Source organism: Prionailurus bengalensis, chromosome B2 (genome assembly GCF_016509475.1).
Source record: "Prionailurus bengalensis isolate Pbe53 chromosome B2, Fcat_Pben_1.1_paternal_pri, whole genome shotgun sequence".
NCBI lineage: Eukaryota > Metazoa > Chordata > Mammalia > Carnivora > Felidae > Prionailurus > Prionailurus bengalensis.
In genome coordinates, this window is record NC_057349.1 from 111,018,329 (window position 1) to 111,036,619 (window position 18,291).

The window sequence follows — 18,291 nt, forward strand, 5'->3', positions numbered from 1 at the left end:
TCCTGTTACTATTTCTGTTTTTCACATGGAAGGATTAAATAACTTTTCCAAGGTCATGTGGCTCATGACAGGAGACCTGAGATATAACTGATATTTTTCTGTACTCAACCACAAAGGTACTGGCTCGTATAGCTGAATGATAAGATCAGGAAAGGCTTTGGAAGGCAGGTGATACTGAGGGAGACCTTGAAAATGGAAAAGGTTTAGAGAGATATAGATGAAATGGAGAGAAAGACACATTTTAGAAGGACAGCAGAAAGAATGGGGTGGCATGAGCTGATCATCTGTCCATTTGCTGAGTCACCTTAACCAACAGAATGTAATGGAAATTATGCTATGTGATTTCCTGGGTTAATCATGAAAGATCATGCACTTTCCATCTGCTTCTCTAGGGACAGTAGCCCTGAGGAAGCGAGTTGCCATGTCAGTAATCCAACTAACACCACCATGTTGGAAAAGCTACATATACACAGCCCAGTCAATAGCTCTAAGACTATGTTTGATTACAGGCACATGAGATACTCAAGTAAAAACTGCCTACTTGATCCCTCCTAAAATTCTGACCCTCTAAATCATGAGCACAGTAAAACTAGCTATAGTTTTATACTCCCTAAGTTTTGGAGTGGTCTGTACACAGAAACAGCACTTGAAACCACCAGCTAATAAATAGCAAAATATTGCAGCATGTGGTAAGTTCTCCTGCGAAGCTCCATAAACAGTGAAACTCCATAAACAACAGAGAAATGATTAATTAACTCTACTTTATAATTGAGATGGCTTTCATGAGAAGATGCCATTTGAGTATAAGGCTCCTAAATTGAGTAGAGTCTCACTGGTTAGGAAATGTCAATTTAGCAATATAACTGGATGTAGGATATAAAACAGATGAAAAAATGCTAAGGATAACTTCAGGAGTTGTACATGTTTTACGGAAGGATAATCTGCTATCAATTGAAATGTAAAATGTAAGAAATAGAAGACTTTGGAGAAAGACATCATGTTTGTTTTGAATATATTTTGTTTCATGTAGTTACAAGACACCCAAAAAAGCAAATGTCTAGCAAATACTTGGAAATACAGGTGAACTACAGATAATTTGCAACTGTTGTAGAAGCAAAGCAACCTGCAGTCTCATTTATAAATGGAAACAAATAATACAGTCAGTAAAATGAATTTTGAATGCCCCAACAAATCTTATTTACTTATACATACTGACCCTACTTAGTGAATAAACTAAGTATACAAAGGCAAAATAAACCAGAAAGTTAAAAATTATTTTCTTAATAATACAGGCAAATTGAAAAAGAGACCAATGGGTTATAATTTTTTACTTGTATGTTTCAAATCTGATCTTATATAAATTGCCAATATTGAAATATTATTCACATATTGGTGGTAAGAAACTTAATTTTATAAATTTTGCTTAGCTATTGCAAGATGTTTAAAACTCACACAAACTGTGTTCAAAATAGCAGTGCAAGTCAAGTTTCAAAAACTTACTGGGTAAAAATTGTTTTAAGAGAAACATATTCGATTTCAGTAAGTTCAGGAATTTTTTTTTAATTTAAGGGCCTAAATATATCTGATCAAAATACACAAAAATAAAATAGCACTTGCTTTTTCTTCTAACATTGTCTTGTGGAAGATAAAATGTATTTATAACAACGGTGTTTCTTTCTAGAATTTTTTTTTAAATGTCTACAAAACAGGCAAAACAGAAGACTGAAATAATGGATAATATTGTAGCAAAGGAAATCAGCACTAGAGGTTTTCTCTAGCACAAACAAATATTTTGAACCCCAAGCAATGTGTGTAAAATTTTTTTAATGTTTATTTACTGTTGAGAGACAGAGACACATACACAGTGCGAGCATGGGAGGGCAGAGAGAGAGGGAGACACAGAATCCAAAGCAGGCTCCAGGCCCTGGCTGTCAGCACAGAGTCCGACGTGGGGCTCGAACTCACAAACTGCGAGTTCATGACCTGAGCTGAAGTCAGACACTTAACTGACTGAGCCACCCAGGCACCCTTAGAGAGCTCCATTTATAAGTTTAATGATACCTGATAATTTCCTGGATATGACTATTAATATACATCATATAGCATCAAAAGTATTAAAGTTGTTTCATAACGTTTCTATTCCTTCCTAAAGTGATACAATATTGTTCCTAAAGTGATTTAATTGTGATTAATTGCATGAATTTTTAAAATAGTTAATATGTGAATGATCTACATGTATCTGTCATTGTTTTATGTTCATTTCGACTTAATTTTTGACAGAGATATTTTAGAAAAGGCGTTTTATATAATTTAATACATTTTATAAACTCCAAAATATAAATTTTATGAATCAATACAGAGAAAAGCATTCTCAAGTTCTCTAAATGGTTTAAAATACTATGATTATAATTCCCATGGGGAAAAATATAATGTATTGATATTTATTTGATAATAAGTTTTAGTGCTCCTTAAAAGATGTTGTCAGAGTTTAATTTTACTGGGAACACTGTCCATTAACTTTGTAATTAAGTATGACATGATCAGAGGCTGTCTTGAACTTTCTCTTGGTGCTAATGATATACTTAATAATTCCCTATTCTGTGGGCTAAAGAACTTGACAAACGTAATTGTAATATTTTAGAATGTTTTTCTCTAAATATCTGTTTAAGTATCCTTAATTAAAAATATTTCCAATTCAATTATATTTATATGTTGGTATCTTTTTTAATCTATTTGTTATTATTTATTTCTTAGCCTTCACATTTTTTAAAAAAAGAATATAATTTTGTAACCAACATTATCATTTACCTCTAATTGGACAGCCTAATTAAAAAGCATAATATAAAATTTGTTTGAATGACATCTGGACAATGTTGTCAGCAACTGGAGACTATGGTGAGGTATTCCTGAAATAATGTAAATAAGGCAAATTATACTGTTCTTTGAAAGTTTAGCTATATAATCAGTACAGAGTTGGAAGGTTAGTGAGCTCAGAAAGAACCAACCATATAATACTATAAATACACATTCAAAGAGCTTTCTTGCATTACTCAAGCACTGTAGAGATCTAGGCAAACTGGGCTGTGTTAGTATATGAAGACTTACATGGAGCACAGCATAACATTCAAAACAACTAACAGATGTAGGACTTGTTTAATACACATCTTGCAGTCCCCATGGGGGAGAAAGTCTTGTCCAGTGGATTCAGTATTCTTGCTTTTGGCCAGCTCTTCCCTACCATAGTATAAGTTTTCAAATTATCCTAGTTGAGGGACTCTCCTAAAATCGTCTAAATACCTCTTTCCTTTAAATTCTGATTGAACTTCATAATTATGATGATTTTACGCTGTGTAGTTTGGCTGCAAAAAGTAGACTCTGCACATACCTTTATATTCCGGCCCTCATTACACGCTACTAATCAGAATACTGAACAGAATTTTGGGAATTACTTCAGTGGGGTGCATTTTAGTCATTTTGGTTCATCTCTGCCCAGCTCTTGCAGAAATATCAGCAATATTCAGTGATTAAAAAAAAATCACTTCTTTAAATATTTGGGACCCAAGATAAACTAGGACCTCCTAGGCACAGAATTAGCTACTGAGCCCTAAATCTACTACAAAAGATTTTATTTTTCAAAGAAAACTTTATTAGCCATAAAATTTTTCTCATCTAATAATGTTTGGCCAAGATGTCAAAGTTCTCACATTTGTTTCAAGAAAAAATATCATTATAGGACTGTAATTTGCTTGGGGGCACGCAAAGCTAAGTCTTGGTCATTCCTGCACTCACATACAATGATACAATGTTATTTTATAATGTTAAGCATTTTACATATGATTTTGTTATGAACTGAATGTTTGTGTCCCTCCAAAATTCATATGTTGAAGCCTAAAAACCAAAATAATGGTATTTGCAGGTGGGGCTTTGAAAAGTGATTAGGTCATGAGATCAGAGCCTTTTATGAATGAGATAGTGGCCCTGTAAAAGAGGCAAAAGAGAGCTGATCTGTGTCTCTGTCTCTCCTTCTCTCCCTCTCTCTCTCTACCAAATCAGGAATGAGGGCATCTATCTGCAAACCAGGAAGAGGACTCTCACCAGGAACCCAACTGACTGGAACTATGATCTTGAACTCCCCAGCCTCCAGAACTGTGATAAATAAATTTCTGTGTATGCCGCTCAGTCTGTGCTGCTTTTGTTATAGGAACCTCAAGCTGACTGAAACAAATCTCTTTAATTTCTCACTCATTTCAGTGAGTTAGGTACTATCTACATTTCATAGATTGACAACCAAGCTAAGAGAGGTAAAAACTTGCCCAAGATCACAGCAACTAAGCAGTAGTGGGAAACTTGAACCCAGACTATCAAACTACAAAGTCAGAGCTAAATATTATGCACTGAGAGAATAGTGGATTATAAAGTAGATAGCATCTCAGATGCCTCCTCAGAATGATCAGTGAGCATGTTTGCATCACAACGTCCTATCAATGTTCTCCATAACTACCCATTCGCCACAGCCTTCCAAATACTTCTGAATCAGAACCACCTGGCACACACTAAGAATTCAGTAACTATTTATTGAATAAATTAATAAATTTTCCAAATTTTGTGCTGACTACATTTTATTAGGAAAATTACCCTTTAACATTTACATTTAAGCCCAGTAATCATTATAACCACCTTCTGTGGTTAGTTATTGCCCAACTTTGCAATCCCAACCTGGCTAAGGTATCGAAGTCAAATAAAATTGTTGATATTTGACAGTTTTCCTGGGCAAAAAAAGTATATATTTCAACCTAATATTTGCCTAGCATTTTTTTCCTGGAAGCTTAAACCTAACACTTTACTTTTTGTTATCAAGAAATTTTAGATGGTGAATTTCCAATGTTAATAATCTGAAACACGTAAGTTTATACACTTATTTCAATGTTTAAAATAATCTCTAATGACCTATTCATTTTTAAATATAATATATTCTATTTTAACTACAATAATATTCACTATCCATAGTCTGTATTTTCTTTTGAACTTCTTTTCATAATTAGAACTCCTCTTCTATAAACACATTTATGTGAGATCTTAGAAATTAGTCTCATTATAGTTTAAGCATTCAAACATGAAATTTATTTTATGAGATGACACACAGAAATTTTGAAGAAATATAATTGAATATAACAAAAATGTTAACTTAAAATTATTAATATAATAGGGGCGCCTGGGTGGCTCAGTCGGTTGAGCATCCGACTTCAGCTCAGGTCACGATCTCGCGGTCGGTGAGTTCGAGCCCCGCGTTGGGCTCTGGGCTGATGGCTCAGAGCCTGGAGCCTGCTTCCGATTCTGTGTCTCTCTCTCTCTCTGCCCCTCCCCCGCTCATGCTCTGTCTCTCTCTGTCTCAAAGATAAATAAACGTTTAAAAAAATAAAAAAAATATTAATATAATAAAAAGTAAGCAGGGTTTTGTATGAATCCTCCCATTATTCATGGTATAGAATCTCAAAATATAATACTTTGAAATTCATCTAATGGACTAATCTATTGAGATTTATATGCTTTTTAAAAATTAATGAACTTCAATGATTTTTAGAGCAGATTAATGTTTGCAGCAAAATTGAATGAGAAGTACACAGGGCTCGGACATACCCCCACCCTTAACACACACAGCCTCCCCTATTATCAATATCTCTCATTAGCATGATACATTTGTTATAATTCAATAAACCAACACTGATACATCATTATCAACCAAAGTCCACAATTAACATTAATATTCACTATTCGTTTTGGTCATTCTATTGATTTTGACAAGTTATAGTGACATAAATCTACCATTATAGTATGATAAAGAATAGTTTCACTGCCCTAAAAATCACTATGCTCCACTGACTCATCCCTCTCTCTTCTGAAACCTCTAACAACCAATGAACTTTCTACTATCTCCATAATTTTACCTTTTCTAGAATATCATGTAGTTGGAGTTATACAATAAGAAGACTTTTAAGATTGGCTTTTTTTACCTAGAAGTAGAATTTAGGTTCTTCTACGTCTGTGACTTGATAGCTCATGCATTTTTAGCACTGCAAAAAATATTGTATGGATGTATCAGAGGTTAATTATCTATACACCATGGAACAATATATCTGTTGGTTTCAAATTTTACCAACTATGAATAAAGCTGGTATAAATATTTGTTTGCATGTTCTGCATGAACATAACTTCTTAAGTCATTTGGGCATACAATAAAAAGCATGATTGCTGGATCATATAGTAAGATTACATTTAGTTTTATAAGAAACCACCAAACTGATATCCAAAGTGGGTGTACTATTCTGTATTCCCTCTAACAATGAATAAGAGTTCCTGTTGCTTCACATACTCCTCAACATTTGATATTTTTAGTGTTTTGAATTTCAGCCATTCAAATAAGTATGTAGTGGCATCTCATTGTTTTAATTTCTAATTTCCTAATGTGTGACATCAAACATCTTTTCATATGCTTTTTGTTATCTGTATATCTTCTTTGGTAAACTAGCTGTTCAGATCGTTTGCCAATTTTTAAAAGGAGTTGTTTATTTTCCTATTGTTGAGTTTTAAGGGTTCTCAGTGTATTTTAGATAATAGTCCTTTATCAGATGTGTGGTTTACAAATATTTCCTCCCATTCTGTGTCTTGTCTTCAAATTTTCTTTTTTTCTTGACAGAATCTTCTGAAGAACAGTTTTTAATTTTGATGAAGTGCAACTTATGAATTTTTCATTCATGGATATTGCCTTTAATGTTGTACCTAAAAAGTCATTGCCAAAACCCAAAACCACCTAGATTTTCTTATGTTATCTTCTAGGAGATTCATAGTTTTACATTTAGGTCTATGATGTACTTTGAGACGATTTTTTGAGAAGGTTGTAGAATCTGTGTCTAGCTACTTGTTTTGCTTCCTTTTCTCCTCCCCCCCCTCCCCTTCCCCTTCTCCTTCCCCTCCTTCTCCTTCTTCCCCTTCTCCTTCTCCTTCTCCTTCTCCTTCTTCTGCTTGTGGATGTCTGATTGTTCTAGCACCACTTGTTGAGAAGGCTATACTCTCTCCATTGAACTGCTTTTGCTTTTTTTGTCAAAGATCAGTTGACTGTATTTTTGTGGGTCTATTGCTTGGGCTCTCTCTTCTGTTCCACTGATCTATTTGTCTATTATTTCAGCAATAATAGCAATATTTTTGTGTTGTTTATTATAGCATTATAGCTACAGTTGAAGTAGTAGTAGTGTCATTTCTCCAACTTTTTAATTCTATTGTCTTAGCTACTTTGGGTCTTTTCTTTTTCTGTATAAAATGTAAAATCAGTTTGTTGATAGCCATAAATATCAGTTTGTCAATATCCACTGTGATTTTTATATGATTGTACTGAGTCTATAGATCAGTTTGGGAAGAACTGACATCTTATCAATTTTGAGTTTGCCTACCCATTAACATGAAATAACTCTCAATTATTTCGTTCTTTTATTTTTTCATTTGAGTTTTGTAGTTCTCCTCATGTAAATCTTACAAGTATCCTATTAGATCTATATCTAAATGTTTCCTTTGTTGTTGCTAAGGTAAATGGTGTTGCATTATTAATTTTGTTCACTCCAATTTTTCATTGCTGGCATATAAAAGAGCAATTTACTTTTGTATATTAACCTTGTATCCTGAAACCTTGCTATAATTACTGATTAGCTCCAGGAAGCTTTTCTTGATTCTTTGGAATTTTTTTATACAGATAATCACATCATATGTTAACAAAGACAGCTTTATTTCCTCCTTCCCAGGTGGTAGAGTTTTATTCCTTTTCTTGTCTTATTTAATTAACTAGTATTTTTAGTACAATGTTGAATAGATGTGGTTAGACGTGATATCCTTGCCATTTTTCTCATCTTGGTGGGAAAGCCTTTAGCTGCTCATAGTTAACCCTGATGTTAGCTGTGGGTTTTCTGTAGATATTCCTTATCAAGTTAAAGAAGTTCTGTTGTATTTCTAGCTTGCTGAGAGTTTTTTTTTTTTATCATGAATGGGTGCTAGATTTTGTCAAGTGATTTTCTGTACTATTGATAGATCATGTGTTTCTTCTTTAGCTTGTTGATGTGATGAATTATATTAATTGGTTTTTCAAATGTTGAACTAGGTTTGCATACTGGAATAAATCCCGCTTGGTCATGGTGTAAATTTTTTTTATTTGCTGTTTTATTTTACTTGCTTATACTTTAGATTTCCATGATATATATTTTTTAAGAAATCTCTAATCTAACATTGCTTTAAACTTAGAGATATATATACACATGGAAAAGAAAATTGAGGTTCAAGACTCCCAAAGGGGATTTAGTTGAGGTAAAACAAAAGCTAAGGCCATTTCAACAAACTAGAAACTCTATTTCATACAGTGCTTATCAATGTGACAAAGTGATCCCCCTACCCAAACAAGGAACTTTGTCTATTTAGATTCCTTCACTTGGGACTTCACTTAAAAGGAGAATACATTTTTTGTATTTTATAAAGATTAACTCCATCTATTTAGTAGACATTTATTCAGTGTCTCTTTTGTGTTGGGAGCTGTGAAAGCACAAATGATTGCACTGAGTTCATTTAATGCCAGAATGCATCAATATGGATGATACAGACACATACACAGGGCACTGGGCCCATAGCATATGGATTAACTCTAGCTGATGGAATGAGAAAAGATATCACAGAAGCACTGCCATTTGCAGTGGATTCTGAAACTGGATAAAGGGTTTGTCATCAAAGAATTGGAAAGCTATCTCCAACATAAGCAAACCATGGAGGGTGAAATTTCATGTGGAGGGATCTCTGGATATACAAAGTCGGGAAAAAGCAGTGAGGAAAAGCTTGAAAGTCACACTGAGAATTGGTGACGAAGGGATCTACAGTATCCTACTAATGAATTTAAATTTATAGCCTTCCAATGATGAAGAGTCTTTAAAGATGCTAAATGCAAACATTCTTTCTGGTATCATGTCAATGTAATCAAGTTTTGTTCATAAAAGAATATTATACATACTAAACTGACTAACAATACATAGAAAGTCATTGCAATTTTGTTTGGAAATAGTCCAAAACTGAAACCACCTACAGTTATGTTCTCCACATTCTCCTATCTCCAGAGACAATATCTTCTGTTTCATTTTTTATAGTTTCTTTTGTGTGTGTGTGTTTCAAAGGCATAATTTCTACATCTTGTGTGCCATTGTTACTGATACCTTTGGTTAAATCACATTTAGAGAATCTTCACGTCCATAAATTAAATATCCAATAGCATGCTTTGCTCCAGAGATGTATTTTTTGATTTTTAAGTATTATTTAGGTGTATATTTTGAAATGCAAACAGAATAAATACTTAAAATAATATAATTCTTTTTAGTAGATTTATATAACATTTTTTTTTAATGTTTTTGTTTATTTTTGATACAGAGAGAGACAAGCATGAGCAGAGGAGGAGCAGAGAGAGAGGGAGACACAGAATCCGAGGCAGGCTCCAGGCTCTGGGCTGTCAGCTCAGAGCCCAACGGAGGCTTGAACTCACCGACTGTGAGATCATGACCTGAGCGGAAGTTGGACGCCCTACCGACTGAGCCACCCAGGCGCCCCTATATAACATTTTTAAACATTATTTTAGAATCTGAATCTGACTTCTTTGAATATACTTTTGTACAGATAGTACTTGCAATCAGAAAAATAAGTCTATGCTTCAGCATTTGGAGCAAAGAGGACATATCTCAAGCATAAGAGATATTTTTTACAGATGAGAAATAGACAATATTATGACTGGAAGTTCCTCTAGAGATTGCTTAGTGAAATAATCTTGGCTTAGAAAAAAGGCTAGATAAGGCAGGTAACTAACCTAATGTCACTGGATAAATTACAGGAAAGGTAGACTAAGCTATACATGTTATTTTGAGATACCTCTGTACTGCACTGTTCAAGGAGGCTGACATTTTTAACCACCATTGGCTTTCTTCAGTTTTTTTCCCCCAAGGGCCACAATACAAGTGCTAACTCCAAGTTAAGAATTATTCACAATGACTTTTATTATTTATTTATTTATTTATTTATTATCAAGATTTTAAGGACAATATAGATGTTTTGTATGGGTAATCTGATTAGTATCTTTTTTTTCCCCTGGTATAAGAATCAAGAAAAAAAAAACTCAAACTTTGCAAGTTATAATAATGAAAAAATTTCTTAACATATTTTGCCATTTTAGAATTCCAAAGAAGATCTGAATTAAATTTTCATTTTTTAAAAGAATTACTTTTTAATCAGTTTATACTACATCATCATTCTATGAAAAATTGGGGTGGTAATAACCAATAAGGCACAGGTAAATTTTATATAGACTGTTAATAAAATTTTCATGTTCATTCTTGAAGTTATTTCACCTAAAATGTATAATTTCATTTACAACAAGGAGAAAGTAACAATGCATTTTTATGTGGGGCTATTTCATATGATTTTTGCAATTTGATTTTTAGAGAATGGAGCTTAACAGGATGTAGCATAACAATTTGTTTTTACACAATTTTATTCAAGGTAGTGTATGCCAATTTTTTTCGTAAATAGGTCTTTAATAGAAAATTGATTTATAAATGAAGGAAAAGTCAGTAAAAAGAACAAAAAGTCGCAGGAAACAACCCTTGTTCTAACCAGTAAACTTTGCTACATAGTTTATAATCTACTTTCTACTAAAGATTTCTAGGGGAAAAAAAAAAGATCCAACCCATATATGGCTTCAGGATAATAACAAGAGTGGAAGGAAATATTAATAGAAAAATAAGACATAATTAGCAGCTTGATATACTTGAGCTTGTAAGGAGGCATTTTCATGATGTGTTGTATGGTAAATATTATGATGCATTTCCACATTCCTTTATACAATCTAGCCTAGGGTATCAAAGAAACAAACAAAGTTGATTTTTCTCACTGGTGAACAAAATATTAAATTCCAAATATCTATGTTAAATAATTAAAAAATATTTTTACATGCCAAATCTGGGTGATGGTTATTGAAATTATATATTAGGAAAAATAAGATCTGTAAAAGAATTTCACTATGAGGAGAATAAAAATGGCGTATTACAGATTTAAGGATGACTTAAGGAACTATCAACCTAATATTAAGATGTAGATAATAAGAATGCATATTTTCACTGTTTTAAAATTATAAAACTATATTAAGTATTGATAAAAGACATCTGAAGTTCATTACCATTAAATTCACAGATCATATGACAACTTTCTTTATATTTACAAATTAGATTTGACTGGGCTTTAAAATGGTTCAAAATTGCATTCTATTATTTTTACATGAAGCTTCGTTTGAAGGTAAATCAAGAGAAGGTTTGAGACTTATGAGTGAAGCAAGAGCACACATTTGATGTAAAAAATGTGTTACTTTAAGAAACTAAAAGATTGGTAATATTTCCATTAAAAAACTACTTTGATAAATCATGGTAAGAGTAAAATGCAGGCATAGTAGGAACGACACATTGCTCTAGGGTATGTTGTCTGTTCTGATAATTTCCAGTAATTAAGTTCATCTATATACCAGTATCTCTGACCTGCAGTTAATAAGGTTACTTGGTGTTAAGATTGGTGACCCCAGTATGAAGTGTAAGGGGAGGTTCCTAGGGCAATCTTGAAGTGTTAGTGTGCCTCTTCATAAAATGCTCAGAATCTCTAAAAAAATTGGTCACAGAGGCTAGATAGGCAGATGAATAATTCATTTTCATGATAATGAAAGGAGAATACCTGCATGGAAACAGAAATTGGGCATTACCATGATTTCCCTGTGTGACCTGTACTTGCCTCTAGTATATCCTGCATAAAGTAAGAGTGATCAAGTCACACATTAGCTTTTTAGAGAAAATGGATCATTAATAACAAAGAAGCTTTAACTTTGAGAGAAAAAGGTACAGCACAATGTGTCTCATAGCATCACCTCCAAATCTTGTCAACAGCATTGACATACATTTTTCCTTTATTGGGCTGGAATTCTCTTTGGCACTGAATGGCATTCCTACTAATACATATGTGAATCACATGAACCAAATGTTTCATGGCAGAATGTGGCACCCTGCAGGAGATCAATGTAACAATACAAATTTCTTCTGAATAGATGTTGTTCTGCTGTGATGAGTAGGATTTAGATTTGTCTGCTTATTAAAAGGAATTTCCTATACATAAGAGAAAATAATTGTAAGAACATTCTGAAAGTATTAAATAAAATAAGAGTAAGAAGTGAAATGTGGGGGTGCCTGGGTGGCTCAGTCAGTTAAGCATCCGATTCTTGGTTTTGGCTCCGGTCATGACCTCACAGTCGGTGGGGTCAAGCCCTACATAGAGCTCTGTGCTGACAGCACAGAGCCTGCTTGGGATTCTCTTTCTCCCTCTCTCTGCCCCTCCCCTAGGCATGCTCTTTCTCCCTGAAAAATAAATAAATGTAAAAAAAAAAAGTGATATGTGCTATGTGAGCAAGAGGGACAGTGGAGAATTGCTAAAGATTCTCTCAAAAATATATAAAAACACAAATATGCAGAGTATACTCATTTTCACATGCTGTATAAGCTCCACATGTAAACCATCCTCTCTCTGTAGCCCACTTCATGGTCCTCACACCCATTCCCCAGCGCCTAGTCTGTTGTGGGCGCTCAATAAATATTAAACAATCAAAGCACAAACTGTTGTCAAAAAGTTTGGAATTCACAGGAATCAATAGTATTGTTATCATTTAACATTTATTGAGGGTCAACAGCATGACTTAGTCCACATGTGCAAATAGGGTATTTTATAATCACACATTAAGTAAATAGTTAAATACAACTTGTATTGACTAAACTTTCAATTTTACTCCATTGATCTTAAACATAATACTAATCTTTTAAAAATAATGTTAACACACCACAAAATATAAACATTACTTATTTAAATAAATAATTTTCTGTAAGGAAATCATTACTCTTATTGTTAACATTCATTTGAAAATATGGGATAAATCTACAAGTACACATCACATATTCTAGGTAGACCAGTGCATGTACAAAGAACAGAGAATCTGAAAAGATGAGTGAAGACAATGACAAAAACACAAAGCATGTATTAGCATTTGGGTTTTACCTACTGATATGGCAACTGAAAACACTAATACAATTATGTAGGGCACCACTGTTTACAAAATAGAATCAAAGGCAAAGAAAGACAGAAATTCTACAGGTGAACATAAATTAGCATGTTTGTGAATTCAGAAACATTTCTCAATTTAAGGCAAGGCAGAATTTTTTTATTATAGGAAAGGAACTGCATTGGATACATTTATGAACCACATGTTCCAGTTTTATCCTGAATAAAATGATTACTAATTGTGTTAAGATTTATTCTTGTGGTAAATAGGCACGTAAATTCTATTTAATCTTTTTTTGTGAATATTTTCCTGTCATGTTTCTATTTAATAATTTTGAAGTGATTTTTAATTGTTAAGAGAATGGAAAACTGTACTTAATATGTCTGTAGTGAAACTTTCAGTTTATTTTTAGGATACTGAAGTATCTATAAGTATTCAAGTTTATAGTGTGGTTTTCCTTAGCATTTGAATCTCTAAGTCTTAAAACTGTAAGTCCTTCTAGACTAGCCTTCCCTTAAAGAAGAAATAGACTCTATATTCTGTTGTAAGGAAACACCACTTAAAAACTTTGTTGAATAGAAAATTTTACACTTGGAAGCAGTAAGAGATCATCTAATTCAGCTCCACAGTTGTAAAAATAAGAAAGGAAATGATAGGCCTAATGTTTCTATATTTAGAATCATTTATTGTATTAATTGGGCAACTGTTTAACTTTCTCTTTCATTGTAAGTTTTTAAAGAAATTCACAATAGTTGCAGTTACTACAATTTAATTTTTCAATATGTTTATCCATATGATAACTGTTCACTGCAGGCAATTTTGTTTATGTAACAACACCATCAGCAAAGATCATAACAACATGATGTCGTTAATGAATAACACATATTTAATTATTATTTTTTCTCTACTAGTTCCACTTTAAAACTGAAGAATTTAATCACTTATGTCCTGGTTTCTGAAATATGACAAACTTCACTAATTGATATCATATTTTGATGAACTGAAATATTCTTTTAATTGCACAATATTTAGAGGCCATGTTCATTGAAATCTGGATCGCCTAATAATCCTTTCTTCAAAAATCCCTCGGTTTTCATTCAACCCACAGATATCATTGAACACATACTGTATTCCAGCACTGTTACAGACTTCTAGAACGGACTCTTAAAGAAGACTTTAAGTGAAGTCATGCATATGTGTGAATGAATGAAAGAAAAGGAAAAATGATTTGCAAGTGATTGAATTTATTACTATTTCCTTTACCTTATCACTGTTGGATTTAAGTCACTTTGAAGGAAGACAATTAAAAATAGAGAGATGCTGTGACTCCAATCTAGAGTTCAGATCTTCAAAGTTAATTGTATTTTTTTAAATTAATTGTCTTGACTGATGTCCTTCCCTGCCCCAGGAAGTAGCAAGCCACTGGATGCTTCCTTAGAGTGACTGTTTTGCTTATCTGTCTAGTAACAAACAAATATTACTAAAAATTTTCTTCTGAATGAAAGCAAGATTGAAAAGAGAAATGTAAATGGGATATAGGAAGCAGGTCAATTTCGCAAATGAATACCAAGGAGCAACATGTTCACTAATTATAAGAAGTTAAATATCAACAAAGGAATAAGTTAAGCTTAATGAAACATGATGTACTTTCTCTAGATGTAATATAGAATATCTAAAGATGAATTCTCATATGGTATCACACAGCACCTAGCAAATGTTGTAAGGTTTTATCTTTGGCATTCCTTAGCTCTCACTACAAGGATAGCAACATTTATTGTATTAAACATTTGTATCTCTTGATACTTCTAGGTAACTGATTTCTAAACAAGGAGGAATAATTAATGGTGGTGGTTGTGTGTGTGTGTGTGTGTGTGTGTGTGTGTGTGTACATCTTTAAAGGTACACCTTTAAAGTAGAGAAATTATTTATAAAGTGTTTCCTTATACTCAAAATTCCAGTCCAGCCATTTTAAAATCTTCACAAAAAGAATAACTAAAAAAACACACGGTTCATCATGAGTTAGAGATAAAATAGAGTTACATTTTTGGACTTTTGCAGAAGTTAGATTAACTAAATTTCTACTTCTTACGTGATATGATGTCTAGTTTACTACATTATGTTAAAATAAAATTCATTCCACCTTTCACTCTATGAATTTCCCATAATGTGAAGTTTAGCTTAATCGATGTGTCCTGAGTACAATTATAATTCAGACTAAGTACAGAGGTTCAATATACACAATTTTATATAGATCACCAAGTGTATTTTAAATCTAGTAAGAGTTTGTAAATAATATTTTTCCCAAGTGCAAGTTTACAAGTACAAGCTTAAATGAATAAAAATGACTTTAAAAACTATTTAACCATACTTCAATGCCTTATATACTAGTTTTAGATTATTTATACTTCTAAAGATAACTAAAAACTGCAGAAGTACAAAATAGATTTAAAGCCTCATCTTATGAATAAATTTTAGAATACTCTGATGAAATCTGTAGAATATCATTGACTTAATTTTACATAAACTTTTGATTTTTTAAATCACAAAATATATTTTTCCTATCAATGATTAGTCATAGACATATCTTCTCAAAAATATGCAATTTACCCAAATATTCTATTTCTTATGGTATTTATAGTTGAACTATATGAAGCTATTGCTTTACGATATTTAAATTGAAATGATTTACTAAGTCAATATAAAAAGAGCCATTGAAAGAACCTCATTTTTTATACAAGCTAAAAGCCTAACATTTTATATGATAAAAGGTATCTTTCATAAAAAAATGAATTATAAAATTATCTGAAGAAGTAAGTTCACATTTCTAAGAACCAATTCTAGTCTCCTACCTACCTGAGGAAACATTATAGAGTTAATGAAACTGACACCAACATGCAGGTAAGAAAAATAAACAATCTGTGTTTAAATCACTTATTGTTTAGGTACAAGTACTAGTGTTGGGCATTTTACACTGTTGTCAGTCTTCTCTTAATATGCTTTGGCTCTAAAAGGAAAGCTACAAATGCCAAAGATGAGCAATGAACACCTTTATACTAGAAGAAAAAAAAACTATGAAACAGTTAAATTGACACGGTTTGATAGTTTATCTCACCTGTCGTAAAGTTGATTTGATAAGGAAATATGCTCATGTAAGGACTGTGCAATTATCTAGGAATTTATCATTTTTGATATCTTTTCCCATGTTTTCTTGTTTGAGCTCTACATCTTGTTGAATAGGCAGGTCAGACAGAAGTCATTCCGTTTTTGTTTTGTTTTTTTCCCCCAGAAGAAATTTAGGCTCAGGGCCCTCCTTGCCTAAATGAACAAGTTAAAACTGGATGTCGTACCATTCCTCTACTTTCTTTGTCAGAGATGGAAATATCCACATCAAATGAAGTTGATAGAAACATTCTGTTGAATTCTAAAATTTCAGGAAGTCCCCAGAAGCCAAAACTCATTTGAAAACTTTTCAATATAGTTGTAATCTGATTTTGTTTTGAAAAGCCCAAGGAAATAAATATCTGACCAATCATTTAACTTAGTTGAATTCGTAACTTTAACTTACTTCTCTGAAATGTGAGAAATTAAAGGATTTTTTTGATCTGTTCATATCAAAAATGTTACATTTTTGATAATAGGAACTTAATTACTCCCAAATTTCAGAGGAAAAATTATGTTGATTTCACTCTTGACAAAAGTATTACTAGTTCTGTTTTATTACAATAACTAGTAAATATGATAGATGAAAAAACAAACAGTGGGGGAATCATAAATAAAATTATTAGCACGCTAAGCTCTAACAGAAGGCCCAACATCACTTTAAATGTTTTCACTCTACTCTTGCATTTCTATCAAGCAAATTTTGGAGTGATATATGTACTATACAGCTGCATAAATAAAAATAAAATGCATTACTTATAACATTATGATTTTTAATATTCAAATTTCAGACCTCTTGGGAGAATCACTTGCTGAAGTCACAATATAAGCTCAAATAATTTACGTTTGGTGTTTTTTCCCCTTTAAGTGTTACATACTGTTTTGTAAGCATTAGATGTTTTTGCATCAATTGAATTGTGCCATCTTTATTCTTTAAACTATGATCAGTAAGGTGGTGGTAAAAGCACAAAGCAAACAGAAAAATGTCTACCAGTTACCCCAGATCATTTCCTTGTTCCCAATCATCTTCAGCATTTCCCCTGATATAATTAAGAAGTCTGTGGAGTTTTCCTGCTCAAAGTTTAGTTATACAAAAGAACAAAAACCCAGATTGCTGCCTCACATCCTCCCTGAAACAGAAAAGCATGCAAGGACAGTGATAGAGAGCAATAGATAGAACGGTTATTGTCTTCCTCCTGTCTGAATCCAGTGCTTTCCTCCTCATGTTGTTGTCTTTCTAAAGAAGATAATGTCAACCTCCTTCATTTTTTTTTACCTTGCTCCACTGTCTTGGTTGTTTTCTCTTCCTTCTTTCCAGGTACAGCTGCAAGGCAGAGATAAGGTTTAAATAAAAGTTCCAGATGGAAATGCTGCTTCTGCTCAAAAATGCATTTTGTAACTCATTCGTTGCCAGCTCTTTCTTCTAAACAAGCTATTTTAGAGTTTTTCAACTTTTCCCATCTCTCTATAAACCAATTGAAACCGATTTCAAATTGAATGTTAAAGAATTAAAGGAAAAAGAAATAATTTCTTGGCTTCTGACTAGTTTTTCCATACCCCTTTCTACTTTCTCCTTTTATACTCTGATAAACAAGCTCTACAAGGAATTCTACTTGACAGGACTATGATTAATCGATTTACAATCCAGGTTATTGCTGGAGTCATTCAGAGTCTTGAAAATGTCAACTAGATGCTGTTTTAAATTCAAGCTTAACTTAATCAACTGAAAGGACAGTGTAGTCATGCTTGAGATTCATTTAAATGTTAAATAAAGTCATCCAAAATCACAGGTAACCAAAAGAGAAATAAGATGCTGTTTATCCTGAACTATGCTTTCTTTAAAATTTATTGCTTTCAGTGGACTACTCACTGTCTACCTATTTATACATCAAAACACTAGAAATTATTCACTCAAAATCAGTATACCCCACTGAAATAATTGATTCAAGTAAGGACCTTCAGAGGATACTAGCAGCTGT

General features: G+C 32.6%; 1 protein-coding gene across 1 annotated transcript in view; it reads right to left on the reverse strand.

The window, feature by feature from the left end:
- TRDN (triadin) overlaps positions 1-18,291 on the reverse strand; it is a 395,011-nt gene that overhangs the window by 100,129 nt on the left and 276,591 nt on the right. The window contains exon 21 of the mRNA XM_043592239.1: positions 17,589-17,636. Within this exon, the coding sequence (XP_043448174.1) occupies positions 17,589-17,636 (48 nt within the window). The remainder of the gene's footprint in view (positions 1-17,588; positions 17,637-18,291) is intronic.